This window comes from Periplaneta americana, chromosome 16 (genome assembly GCF_040183065.1).
Source record: "Periplaneta americana isolate PAMFEO1 chromosome 16, P.americana_PAMFEO1_priV1, whole genome shotgun sequence".
Lineage (NCBI taxonomy): Eukaryota > Metazoa > Arthropoda > Insecta > Blattodea > Blattidae > Periplaneta > Periplaneta americana.
The window spans coordinates 156199923-156213895 of NC_091132.1; the positions used below are offsets into that span (position 1 = coordinate 156199923).

The 13973-nt window shown below is 35.4% G+C and overlaps 1 protein-coding gene across 7 annotated transcripts in view; it reads right to left on the reverse strand.

The window, feature by feature from the left end:
- LOC138691519 (zinc finger protein 235-like) overlaps positions 1–13973 on the reverse strand; it is a 63757-nt gene that overhangs the window by 32425 nt on the left and 17359 nt on the right. For 5 of the 7 annotated variants that reach the window (XM_069813536.1, XM_069813530.1, XM_069813529.1 and 2 more), the window contains 3 exons: positions 11505–11740; positions 6267–6404; positions 1241–1323 (listed from right to left, as the gene is read on the reverse strand). In XM_069813536.1, the coding sequence (XP_069669637.1) occupies positions 1241–1323; positions 6267–6404; positions 11505–11621 (338 nt within the window). In that variant the 5' untranslated portion in view covers positions 11622–11740. The remainder of the gene's footprint in view (positions 1–1240; positions 1324–6266; positions 6405–11504; positions 11741–13973) is intronic. The other 2 variants (XM_069813534.1, XM_069813533.1) reach the window with 1 other exon arrangement.

Here is a 13973-nt window from a genome sequence, read left to right on the forward strand (position 1 = left end):
TTTTATTCAATGAACCCGGAATTTGAAAAGTGAGGCTTGTTTTCACAGACTAGCCTACAAGGCGCTCAAATAACCGCATCCCTGCATTCGAAGTACACTAGCCATTCTCGTGGCACTCATCGTCTATGAATGTGTCTTTTTATATCGTTGTCTCTTCGTTTTGACATTTCGACTTTATATTATACTGCTCTTCGATAATTCCTTTAATATATTCCTTTGGCAAAACATTAGTTTCGGATGTTATAGACGACGGTTCTTCAAAGTATGTTGCTGTTTTTGAGTCCCACAATTAAAATATCTACTAATGTTTGGTACTTTTGCTAATTTCTCTGTTTTTTCTTTCAACTCGCTGTTTTCGTATTTTAAGAACCTGGCCCCACTTAATTTTCTTTTTTCACTCATTGTAAATATTAAAAGAGCCCCAAACAAAGAAAATATAATTCACTGATACCACACAACCTGCTACAGAACTATGTCGTGAAGCAAATAAAAAACTGTATATTATGAAAACTGTACAACACGCATGAACTGTGAATGTACATCGTTATATTGCACAAAGAATTTCACTATTACTTAAGAATTAAATTACTGACTGCTACCAATGGATTGGAAGTTTGGAACATCGGTAGTTTTTCAGTCCACAATAACACATGAAATACGAGCATAAAGTAAATGGAATACTTATATACGTTTCATTGATATATATCCATACTGCTCTAAGTAATATGGTTTACATATTTTGATTAATTTTTTTAAGTAGTAGTGGAGAATTTAAACAAAAGAACATGAGACAGGAATGTCCTATTTATTAATATCAATCACTGTCAAAACACTACACCATGGTCCGTCGAAAACAGCAACATCAAGAGACCTTGCACTACACAACAATGCAGAGACACCTCACCAGGTTTGAGCTAGCTGTAAGCATCTTTCGGAAACTGATTGAAGACCAAAAGCTTTCCCTCGTTATTAGGCCTACATAGTGGAATACAACAATAATTTGCCATATATCAAGCTATTTTGAAGAGCATTTAAAATACCAATACAATACGTGAATCCTCGATGTTTATACAATGGAAAAACAAATGCACATGCAAAGCGCATCCCTATACGTACACGCACGCTATCTGTTGGTGCTAGTTCAGAGATACAATCCTTCTGAAGGTGCTTCTAGCCAGTTAACGAAAAGGAAGTTTCAAACCCAATGAACTCTCTACATAAACTCGCACACCACACTCACCATTCTGTGAAAATGTCGTTGTCCTCTGCTGTTCCTTCCACCCTTGACTCCTCATTCACTGTGTCCAAGTCACTCTGCTCTTCCTAACACAGAGCAAATAAAACAGAAAGCACAATTTACATTAACAAGAGTGCAACGATTCTATATGCCACAGAAGTGCATATAAGTCGTATTAGGCCAGTAGAAGTTTAGTTAACGGATGACTATTCATAGGGCAGATATTTCATGGAGTAATTGTTTTCCTTACACAACACCGTTTTTCAACCTTTAACTGTAAAACTCGTTTGAACACGTTACTCCAAGTAAGCCATCTTCAGTATGATAAAGAGTATTTTCATATAACGAATCCATACCTTCACAAAATTTGCTGAAAATACGAGTTTGCAGTGTCCTTCCTTTAATGGAATTTACCACTCTGTATTAAACAATTGCCACAGCGCCATGGTGGTAATGGCGATACTAGAAATTATGCTTACCTAACATTTCATGTAATTGTTGCTCCACATATCATTCAACTTGGTTAAATTTTGGGTGGTGTCCACTGATTTTGAGTAAAATTATAATTAATTTCGATCTTACAAGGATTTATATTTTTCGAATGTGATTTACTACCAGTACGGCCAGGAGCCTGTCTGATAAACACAGTAATAATATTAAGTAATAGTATTACAGTCATGAAAATAATTTTATTAACCGACTAAATTCTGTTGCATAAACGTTTTGCATGAGTCATAAAATACGTACAGTAATATTATTAATTTCTTAATGAGCGCATTCTATCAGACTTCGGTTACGAATGGTCATGCATGGTAAACAGTGGTTATAGTGTGTTTATATCGTTAACAGCCAGATGATTTGAGGTTAAGGCTGACAAACATAACCTAGTTGGTCTGCACTCTACACCTATTTATATTATCCTCTCTGTTAACAGTTGTTGAATGAAATAAGTTTTGAAGTACTATGTTTAATAGCAACAACAGAGTAAATCGTAATATGAGTAAAGGTTTGGGAGACAATTTATTTCAGATAAGATTGTAAATGATTGCAACTCGAAGTTAGTTTCTCTTAAGTGATTCAGTTGATTTACGAGTAAAAGAAACAATCTCATAAATCTAAAATATTGTGAACAGATATTTATCATTCCTAATTGTTCACGTCTCCGCTGTTGTAAAGTTTGCAATTCCAAAAACAGTGTATCAGTGACAGAAGCGTGCGTGCGTGTGTGTGTGTGTGTGTATGTAAACCGTGCACGCTCTTTATCTAAAGAAATGCTATATGAAATCTTAAGCAGTGAAAACTTTTGATGAGAATATTGTAGCAGCCTTACGGACAGTGTTAACGATAGGGTTAGTGGACCCTATAAAGCGTCTTATGTAAGACATTTCAAGTTCCGTTATACTTCGGAATACTGCGCAAGTACTTACATAAAAAAGCTTAAAAATTATTGGTGCAAGAGTAAATAAATGCACATAAAAATACTCTTCTACCAAAAATAAATAAGTAATGCAATAACAACATACGTACTTATGCGGTGAAGTCGTTTCTAGAAAATAACGTATTTGAGTTTGAAGTAGTGGATGTTGTAGAAGATTAATGTTATGACGAAATTTATAAAAATACTGAAATTGTATTAATGGGTTTTTATTGCTGATTATGTTGTAAGTAGTATTTTCAAGAAGTTACCTGACTATACAAAATGCAAATATGTTCTAATTAGAGATTGTGATGTGGAATTGTAGATACGGTACCTATAAATCTCGTAAGTTAATTTTAGTTTATCAATAGGGGTGGTTTGAAGTAGTCCATATATTTTGTAATAGATCTACTTGTTGATATATGTCTGCACAAGATCTTGGCTCACCAAGATATTCACAATGTTAATTAATGAAGAGTATATAGATTCAGGTTGTCACAAGTATACATCGAAAAAACATTTCAATAGGTACAGAAAATGTTAATATTACTGTATTTTGTGATGTAAATGTCCCATAGGCATACATTTCTGAACAATTATTATAATTTAAAAAATGACGAGAAAGGAGGGAAAAAACGTTAAATTCAATCATTCAAATAACATAAAATGATGTAAACTATACAGTAATTACTTTCTAACAGTTCTATACTGTAATTGAATTTAACTTAGGTTTGATCCTCTCCAATTGTTCCTCTTTTACTATTTGATAAGAAAGCTTTCAATTTCAGCATGGTCCATTTACATTGGCGTCTATGACAATTTGTAAGTATGAAGAGGGACTTGGTTAGTCATTCATTTTGTCAGTTAGTTAGTTAGTTAGTGGGATTTAAAAGGGCGCGTCAGCATCTATGGCTATTTGCGCCCTTTTTATTTTGTCTCTGATGCTTTTTAAAATGGGGAAAATACGTGAAAATAACTTGAAGAAACAGAGTTTTTTGCGAAAAGTTCACGAATTGAAAGGTCAACTATTGAGGATTTTCACCAACAGTAACAAGAACCTCTAAGAAAGAAGCTTGGAATTGCGGGATTTTGCTGTATCAATTGGGTTGGTAACGAGTGATAAAGATTATATTTACGTGCGTAACGCAACATGGCCAAATATGAGAACCAGAAATGTGGTAAGTACGTAATATTTTCTTTGCCTACAATTGTATTTTAGTCTGTTTTAATTTAATTCCATGCATGTCTGATACACAATGGTATTGTGCACCACTACCCAACCAATACAGAGCAATTTGTGGCTGTTGCTGAGAAGTTCACACTTTATTCCTTTCTTTGCGATGTTCTAACAAGTTATCAATTCTTTGAAGGACATATTCAAATGTTTCAAAATTTACATTGGCATTTACTTTTTACAAATTATTTAACTATTACTTAATATACAGTCATGGAACTAACGTTCATATTATTAATAGCCTAAATTTAATTATCTTTGCTGCTTTATGAAACACTTTAGTAATATTATTATTTATTTTAGTAATATTATGAGCGTTTACAGTAATAAATAATATTATTAACTATTACTTTTATGAAACATAACAGTAATAATATTACTCAATGCTATTACCTTTTTAGTAATGGCATTAAATTATTACTTTTATGAAATAGGCCCCAGGGTCGCAAAAGAAAGTTTGGCCAAAGGTGGGTCACACTTTCAGAAAGTTTGCGAAGCACTGCTCTAAACTGTATTGAAAGTAAATGCACTTCACAGACAGAATAAGAGTAAATAAAATGAACTATAGTATCATGCATGATGTTCCTGTTCGAATGCATCAGACCAATTTCCAAAATTTAGAATCCATTCTAAGAAAGTCCCATAATTTAACGTATAGTTACAAAATATCTTTCCTCTACGGGCAACATAATGTCCTACAAAGGATATACTACAAATACATAAATACTTAAAGTGTGAAAAAGGAATGAAGAAAGGTGATAATGTTTGTACCCACATCTAAAGTAAATTCAGTTATTTGGAAAATGTAAAAAAACATTGAGAATTTTAGACAAAAACACAGAGAAAACAAACAGGAAGAATGTTCTTAAGCACGACACATCACCAAAGAAAACTGGAACTCTTTATGTCTAGTCATTTGAAAATTGACATATTGTGGTTTCTACTTTACGTTTCTCTACCCGTATTAATATTAAATGCACTTCACTATCAAAATAACAGTAAATAAAACAAACTGTAGATTTCATGTATGCTGTAGCTGTCCATATGTATCAGGAGAGTTAGGAAAAATTTAGAAGCTATTCTGTAATTCACTCAAAATAAGCTATACAATTTATCTTAAAGTGTCAAAATATTTTTACTCTAAGGACAACATAACGTTCTGCAAAGGATAAACTGGAAATCATAAATGCTTAAAAACAATGGGTGAAAAACGAATGAACACAGGTGATAATGTTTGTACCTACATCTAAAGCAAAATCAATTATTTGAAAACTGTAAAAGGTATTGAGATTTATTGGCAAAGACACAGAGAAAACCAAAAACATCGCTTGTGCTTAAGTATGACATACTGTGACACAGTTTTGTTTAGCCGCGTGGTTTTCATTTTGCCGTCGCCCGCCCCTAGGAGCTTACCTGCAGCCAAGTGACCACTCAGTCTGCCGGCACTGAAACTTTTAGTATAGGAATTTGTACTTACTCAGCTCAAAGCAGATATTCAAAAAAGTCCCCCACCAACTGGTACACACTGTTGACACCTTCTTATGAGATTGTTATTACGTTGAGAAGTTCTGATTCACTGACAGACTCGATTTCAGCTCTTATATAGCCTTTAAGCAATTTCATTGTATGCGGGTTTTTCGTATAAACCTTATTTTTGCGGAGAGTGCTCTAGTCTCTGTTCTACCTGGTCTATATTTTCTTCTGTATGAGCATGTCTCCTCCGTATTTTACGACCATTTACTGGACCTCTCTGTCTGAATTTTTTGGCTAACTTTCTTGTAGTGGCATTAGGCATGGGTCTACTTGGAAATTTGTTATGGAAGTTCTGTCGTGTTCTCGAACAAGGTTTTCTGTACGTAGTAAACATATACACACGTTCATGGCATTACAAGAACGCCGATATATATATATATCCCCCTCTCCCCCTCCAGCCTCCCCCCTCTCTCTCTCTCTCGCTCGCACGCACGAACGCAACACAACATGACTAATTCAACCTTCACGCAAGAGTGCACATGATAAACTAACTCGCAACTGTCACTGTATGGTGCGGCGTTCGTTAGTGGAAGGAGGCAGGAAACACACTAGCTGCGCGGGCAAGAAAACCCTGCGGCGTAACAAACATTGCCACTGTATTTTCAAACACATTGTGAGAATGTGTTTCTTGGCAACCATTAAGAGTGTGAGTGTAACGAGAAATTTCGCTGTCATATTTAAACATAAAACGAGATAACTGTTCAACGTTAAAGTGAGGAGATTTTGTTGTCTCTGTCACACAGTGAAAGGCTGTACTGTTGTAAAGAGGCAATGTCCGCTCCTATCAAAATACAAGATAAACACTGGAAGAAGAACACAAAGTGCATTCCTTGTGCTTCACTCACCTCTGATTCACGTTTCGCCACCGGAAACGAAATTGGAACTGGATCTTCTTCAACTTTTATCTCAGATAAGAGATCATGGCTCTGGTTGACATATTCGTCTTTTATACCAGTCACATGCTGATCCAAGAAATTCCGTTCCTGCAGTACAAACAGACGTCATAAATGAGCAATTTATTACAGGGTACTAGAAGACAACTTCTAACGTTACACGCTGCTCTCTGTGTGTTTTATGCCATAGCTTGACTACAACCCGCAACATTATGATGAATAAGGATAGGATTCATATGCAAAAGCAAATTTGTCATGCAAAAACAGTATTATACGTTATAAACTAGGATTTCCAGACATAATTAACTAAAAATATAGGACAGGTATGCGCACCCATCAAATATGTCAATATTTCAAAGTGTGTGTGTAGTAAAGTTTACTACACAAACACTTTACTAACTAAGAGTAAGTAAACAAATAGTAAACAAAATTGTGACGGACCATATTTGCATTACGTTTAAGCTTCTTTATGTAAGTTGCCTTCAATTTGCTTTTACTAAGTTATTATAGAAATAGCTACAGAATACTCTACTCACGTGACAGTATTCTTATAAATCAATCTGCCTTGGCCTTCAACATTTCTCTGAAGAATTAATTTCACTTAACAATTGTTCATTTTGAAGAATCACGTCATTAAAAGTAGCACAATCCTCACTATAGAATGATTTTAGAACAAGCATTGATTTTACTGTTTCTACAGACTATTTTTCTCATCAGTCCATAGAGCGTTCATGCGAGAAAATAACCTTTCGATAAGTGCATTTGTTCCAGGGATACAGATAACGAACTCCACTACCCTCTTCAAATTTGAGACTTCTCCTTCAGTATTTTGGTGTTGCTACCTTGAGAAATTAATAACTCACAATAATTGAGGTGCATTTTTGCAAAAGTCGATAGATGCAGAAATTTTCGAAAGTGAGTTACATATGGATATCGTATGTTTTCTACCTCCGGAATCGATCTATGATATCAGATTGACCAAAACTTGATTCATAACGTATGTAGAGACTGCCAAACCTTCCAGGTTTTTTCAAAACTCGATAGATCCTGTCACTTAGGTGTAATTACTGTAAAATCTTAATTTCTGCATCTATCGACTTTTGCAAAAACGCTCCTCAATTATTTCATAATAGCCCCTCTACAATGCAATGATGAACTGCGATATTTGTAATTTGTAATGTACATTAGACATTGTAACTCTTCCATTGTTTCTGAGGCTATAACTCTAAATACGGGACGGAAAGCTGTCCCGAAGACTTTTCTAGGGACAACGTAATGCAATAGCCAAACACGGGACGATTCCTTATTTTACGGGACGTCTGGGACCCTATTATAAACGTCTGTGATGATGAATACGAAAAGTTAACCCTATATACTTTTTTGCATTATTCGGCCATTCCTGCATATAATATACTACTGTGCATATGTTGTAGCATGTTTTCAATTTTGAGTTGTATTAACCCCAAAATTTGTATTGTTTTGTAAAAGAAGCAACAAGATCCCGGGTTGTTTTGTTGTCACCACATAATATCTTTTCGTTGACTCTACTGCACGGCAAGAAATCCCTTGTGTATCAAGTGAAGCTGTTGGAAAACTATAGCCTCCACTTCGTGCTTTAGTTCCATTGAACTACTTAGCAAATTCTTTTCACAAGTCGCAAGTAAATGGTACTTAAGTGCCTTTCAGACGCTCAGGTAGGTTTAAATGTTATATTTTATTTAACGACGCTCGCAACTGCAAAGGTTATATCAGCGTCGCCGGATGTGCCGGAATTTTGTCTCGCAGGAGTTCTTTTACATCCCAGTAAATCTACTGATATGAGCCTGTCGCATTTAAACACACTTAAATGCCATCGACCTGGCCTGGGATCCAACCGGCAACCTTGGGCATAGAAGGCCAGCGCTATACCAACTCGCCAACCAGGTCGACCACTCAGGTAGGCGATATGGCCCAATGAGACGATCTTCCAATCTGAAATCCCTACTTTGATATTTAAAGCGAAACTCACATGATCGCCTTAATCTGGGTTTATAGACCTCAAGTTCCATAATATCTCAAAATGTTCAGTAGGGCATCCTCTATTTGCTGTTTAATTCTTGCAATCTGTTACTGAATCACCCAGTACATGGAGACACCCTAATTTACAACTTGCTTTGATTTTCCTATAAATTTCGATCTGGAATATTTAATTTTTTCCGATTTTGCACAGAGTTTAGATTTTCGTACATTAATATTGATTTCTATACAGTTTACCTCCGTAAACTATGCTGTATGCTCTGTTATTTTCCTAACTATTTCTTCCTTTCCTCATCGAACATCGCTGAATCAATCCATTTCTGTAGTTTATAAATCAAACTGTGGTGAACAAAGCTGGAGGAAAAATGTCAAGATTTTGGTGGCTTTTTTCATTACGAGAAGGGTATCAACATTCATATCAGTGATTCACACCTCGATATACACTGAATGAAGACAGCAAGGAAGTACTGAAATCCTTCATAGAATTGCTCACTGAACTACGCCATGATTTCAGCGCGAGATTCAAGATTTTCGAAAGTTTCGAAACCCATTTCGAGTAGTCGAAAATCCGTGGTAAGTCACGACAGCAGATGAAACTGGGTTGTCAATTTTTGGCCCTGAGATTAGAAATCTCAAAAATGAACTTATTTACTCTGTCACACGTTAAAAGTGTTAAAATTGTTAAAAAGGTATTTACCTTCGACAGACGGCCCGTTTCGACGCTATTTGTCGTAAATACCTTTTTAACAATTTTAACACTTTTAACGTGTGACAGAGTAAATTTTATGTTTTTAACAAAGTGTTAACGAGAACTTTAATCAATGAACTTATTGATCTCCAGCAGGATTCAGAACTAGGAGATGTTTTTCAAGAGAAAGGAAAAACAAATTCAGTATTAGAGTTTTGCAATACAGTTCCAGAAAAAATAGTTCGAAAACTTGGTATCGTATGCATATAAAATGTTGTGTCTTTTTGGATGAACGTATATTTGTGAAATGATTTTCAGCAAGATAAAGTTCATCAATGGTAAACATAGATCTCGTCTGACCAATGTGAACTTGGAAGACATGCTGAGGATATCTGTCACAAATCAACCAGCTCGTATTGACAAAATTGTATTGTAACAAAGTTCGACCTTCAACTTCACAGCACTAATCTAAATAAGTGTAAGTTATCTTAAAATTATGTAATAATAATAATAATAATAATTATTATTATTATTATTATAATGATAATAATAATAATAACAAATGCCTAAAACAGATAACTACGAATATAAAATCAATGACAGTAATCAGTAATGAATGTGTTGTCCATAAATGTAATAAGGCTTCTTGTTACCCAGTTTAAGTACTGTGAAATTTGGCGTGGCTGTCCGACAGAGGCTGTAATTTCTAGTGGGTACCATTGCTCTAGATGGACACTGGCTATATGTAGTCAGGATAAGTCCTAAGTGTTTTATAGTAGGCCTAGGTTATTTTACGACGCTTTATTAACATCTAAAGTTATTTAGCGTATAAATGAGATGAAGTTGATAATGTCGGTGAAAGGAGTCCGGGATCCAGCACCGAAAGTTACCCAGCATTTGCTCATATTGGGGGGGTTGAAGGAAACCTAGAAAAAAAAAACCTCATCCTGCTAACTTGTCCCTTGCGGGAATCGAACAAGGGCCACCTGATTTCGCGGCCAGACGCGCGAACCGTTACTCCACAGGTGTGGACGAGTGAATTGATGACTGAGTGAAATGCCGCACAAGGTGGGATTAAAATATATTCTTGTGACAATGCAGAAACTAAAGTTGAATCAACGATATGTGGCCAAATTTAATCCTATTTGAAGATAATAAAATTTATCATGAATTTTCGAAAAGACACAGCCATAATGATGGTGTATTTAGTGAATATTTAATAATAACAAAAATTTAAAAAATGCTGATAAATTAATATTGCATTATTATCGATATACTTATTTCATGTCAGTAGAAAATTGAGTGAGTTATCTTTTGTTATATTTTGTCCTTATTGATACCTGATGCTGTTACGAAATTAAAGTACCCTGTACGAGAAATAGCCTACACAGGACTACTGTCGGTGACTAAGGAGAAGACGAGAGCGGACTGAGGAGGAAGGGATGTGAACAGATAACGTACGTCAATACGTGCAATATTTGTACTGAAGTAAGCGGAAACATTAGGTCTCCTTCTGTTCACCTTAGCTTTAATTTCCATACGCAATGTTACTTATGTTTCCTATACGAGTAATAACATGGCTACTGGGATGCTTATCTGAGCGATGTTTATAATAATCAACAGCGATAGTCAAGAAGGTCACATTCTTTCCGCTCGTCTTCTCCTGAGTAACCAACAGTACCTGGTTAACTGAAGTATCAACAATACTTGGTCTAGCTAATTATTCACTAAGCAATAACAAAACCTTATTTTAAAATACATGGGTACTACTTAATTATTTGTAATAAGTGCAGCAGAGTGCACGGGTATGGCTAGGCATTAATAAAATTAAAATGACGATCAAATGAATGTAATTATAAGAAAATAGAAATGTAATCACAACAGTTCACGGACTACTGATATACCCAAATATCATACAGACGCGATATTACATAGATTTTAAAGCGTGTATAATTAAACTTAACATTTTAACAACTCGGAGTACATCTTCACCGATAGTTTCTATCTGTACGATTGAAAACTGAGAAATGCAGTGAGAGTTGTTATATTTCGGGTTCATACCCTAAATCTTTATGAAGCAATTGCGCTAACATGTGCACGTAGACCTAAAACAAAATTAATCATTTTAAACCGTAAAAGTCCGCACAGATTGAGAACTTCTGACACAAAATACAGAGAAAACAAAGAAAATCGAGTCCATATGTATAACAACACATTATGAACGACACTGCGAGAACGTGTAGTTTGGCAACATTAAGAGTAAGCGTAACAAGAAACTTGAAACATAAAACCAAGTAACAATTCAACAATAGAGTTCTCTGCAACATGATACAACTTGTAATAGTAAATATTGATGATACTTATTCTATCCATATCATAGAGTGCAAGGCACTACAAGTACTGTTGTAAAGAGGTAATGTCCTTAGAATCAAAATACAAGATAAATACTTGAAGAACATGTAGTGCATTCCTTGTGCTTCACTCACCTCATGTTCACGTTTGAATACAGCGGACGATATTGGCACGGCATCTTCCTCAAATTTCACCACAGATGTGAAGGCATGTCCCTGGCCCACATATTCCTCGGAGTAATCAGACATCATTTCGTAGTTCTACGTCAGACGGTCGTTAAATTATTTCCTGCACCATCTCCATTATATTATACTGTCAGGTCACGGCCAGTGTGGCCAACACATAAATTACATCCCCGTCAGTCTGACACCTGGAAATCCGTCAGAAACCGTCAAACTTTAAAGAAAAATAAGACCCACTCAAATAAAAAGCAAATTTTAACACAACTTGCTTACTAATCTTGATTAAAATAGTAATTCGTCAACCTGTGGGTTGATTATGAGGATATCTGAAACAGGGGATTCTTTAACATGGTACGGCGCGAGCAGGGCTGTTCAAAGAAAAAGTAAAATCCGCCAAAAATTAAACAATTAAAAATGACAGCAGCTAAAACGTGAAAAGACGATGTAAATCGTAATTTCCGCCAGAAAATCCGTCGTCCGTCAAAGCCATTCTTTTCCCGTCTGCTACGTTGAAATTCCGTCAATTTTGACGGAATTTCCGTTCAGTTGGCAACACTGGTCACGGCTGACTAAATCGTTAGAAAATTTTCTTCCAGATGGCCGTGAAGTGATCAGAGACGATCGCGGTCAACGATTCATGACAGCTGTAGTTTCATCTTCCATCCTTCATTGTTATTATTTATTTTTACTATTACTAGTTTTCTCGCATTCTATTCTTCACCTGACATAATTAGGAACATTAAATCCAGACGTTTGAAATGGTAAAGGCATATAGCACGTACGGGCGAATCCTGAAATGCATATAGTGGCTCTCATAATTGATCGTACAGTTACATTTTTATATAAATCAAATTATATATTGTATTTAGCATTATAATTTACATACAAAACAAATATAATTATAACGTCTATTATTATTTCTCCAACTAAACATAATTTGTACGTAATTTGTCTACAATGTTAATGAAATAAAATAAAATTTAACAAAATACATCTTAATTAAACATCACAATTGATGGTACACAGGGAAAAACATAACATTATTTACAAGAACAATAAACTCAATACTTTATGGACAGTCCCTTGGATTTAATATCTTCTCTCAGTCGGTTTGGCATGGACTGTACTAATTTATTTCTGATGAAACTAGAAATATTTGACCATTCTCAAGTAAAATTAATGCAGCCTTAAGCACATGGAGTTTTTGTGCCCTTTTTCCAATTCCCACCACAAATTCTCAATCGGATTGGGATCTGGGGATTGAGGTGGTGTGTTCAAGCGTTTTGGGGTATTATATAGCAGCCACAACTTAAAATTGAGGGCCATATGTTTTGGTCGTTATCATGCTGGTATTGATAGTACGACCCCAAGCCCATTTTCTCCGCACTTTGTTGAAGATTTTGCTTCAAAATGTTAAGGTAGCCGTACTGCTTCGTTGTGGTCTCTATGAAAGCTAGGTTCCCTTCTCCATTAACAAACATACAGCCCCAAACCATAGAAGAACAATCACCATGTTTTACAGTTGGGCAGAGATTTTCCTTTTTAAACTCTGTATTAACTCTGCGCCATACGAAATTTCGTCTATCCGAACCAAAAATGTTGCATTTACTTTCATCACTAAAGATGACTGATTTCCAGAACTCTCGTTTATAATTTACATAAGTTAGCTTTTTGCAAAATCCAATCTCTTACATCGATTTACTTCCGTGTTCCATGGCTTTTTCCTCGCTACTCTGCCGTGATAACTCGCTCTTCTTAAAGTACGACGAATCGTTTCAGTAACTACAGGTTGGCTAAGTGTTGCAGTAACATCAGAGGTCAGTTTCGGAGCATTAAGCCTTGGGTTACGTCGAACTGTGGAAACTATCTGGCGTTCATCTCGTTCGTTAAATATTTTTTTTCTACCTCTGCCTCTCTCATTTCGTATTTTTCCGTTATATATGTATTTGTTTACTATCCCTTGCATTGTAGAATGTGTTCTTCCAAAAATTAAGCCTATTTCTCTACGTGATTTCCCTTTTAAAGCCAAATTAATAATTGATTTGCGCTCCTCCAAGGAAATTTCTTTCCTCTTGCTCATTTCAACTAGCGCACGGAAATAAACAGTCCACTCTGTGTAGTACACTGACGGTCAAGACGCAACTGCTGAACCTCTCGTCCGGTTAGTAATAGAGGTGAGTTCGAGGCATGTTAATAGGTGTACGTTCAATTTTGTGATGTAGTTGATCGTGTATTTAAGCTAATAAAATTATTATGCAGTGCTTACAGTATCTTCAAACAGAAGTGGAAGGAAAAAATCGTAATTCTATTGTGTAAACACATACTCTCCTTGGAATAATTAACGTTACTTCACTAAAATCGTCTCTGAGTGATTAATCTTATAAAATTGTACGCTTAAATGATAATGTACGATCAATTATG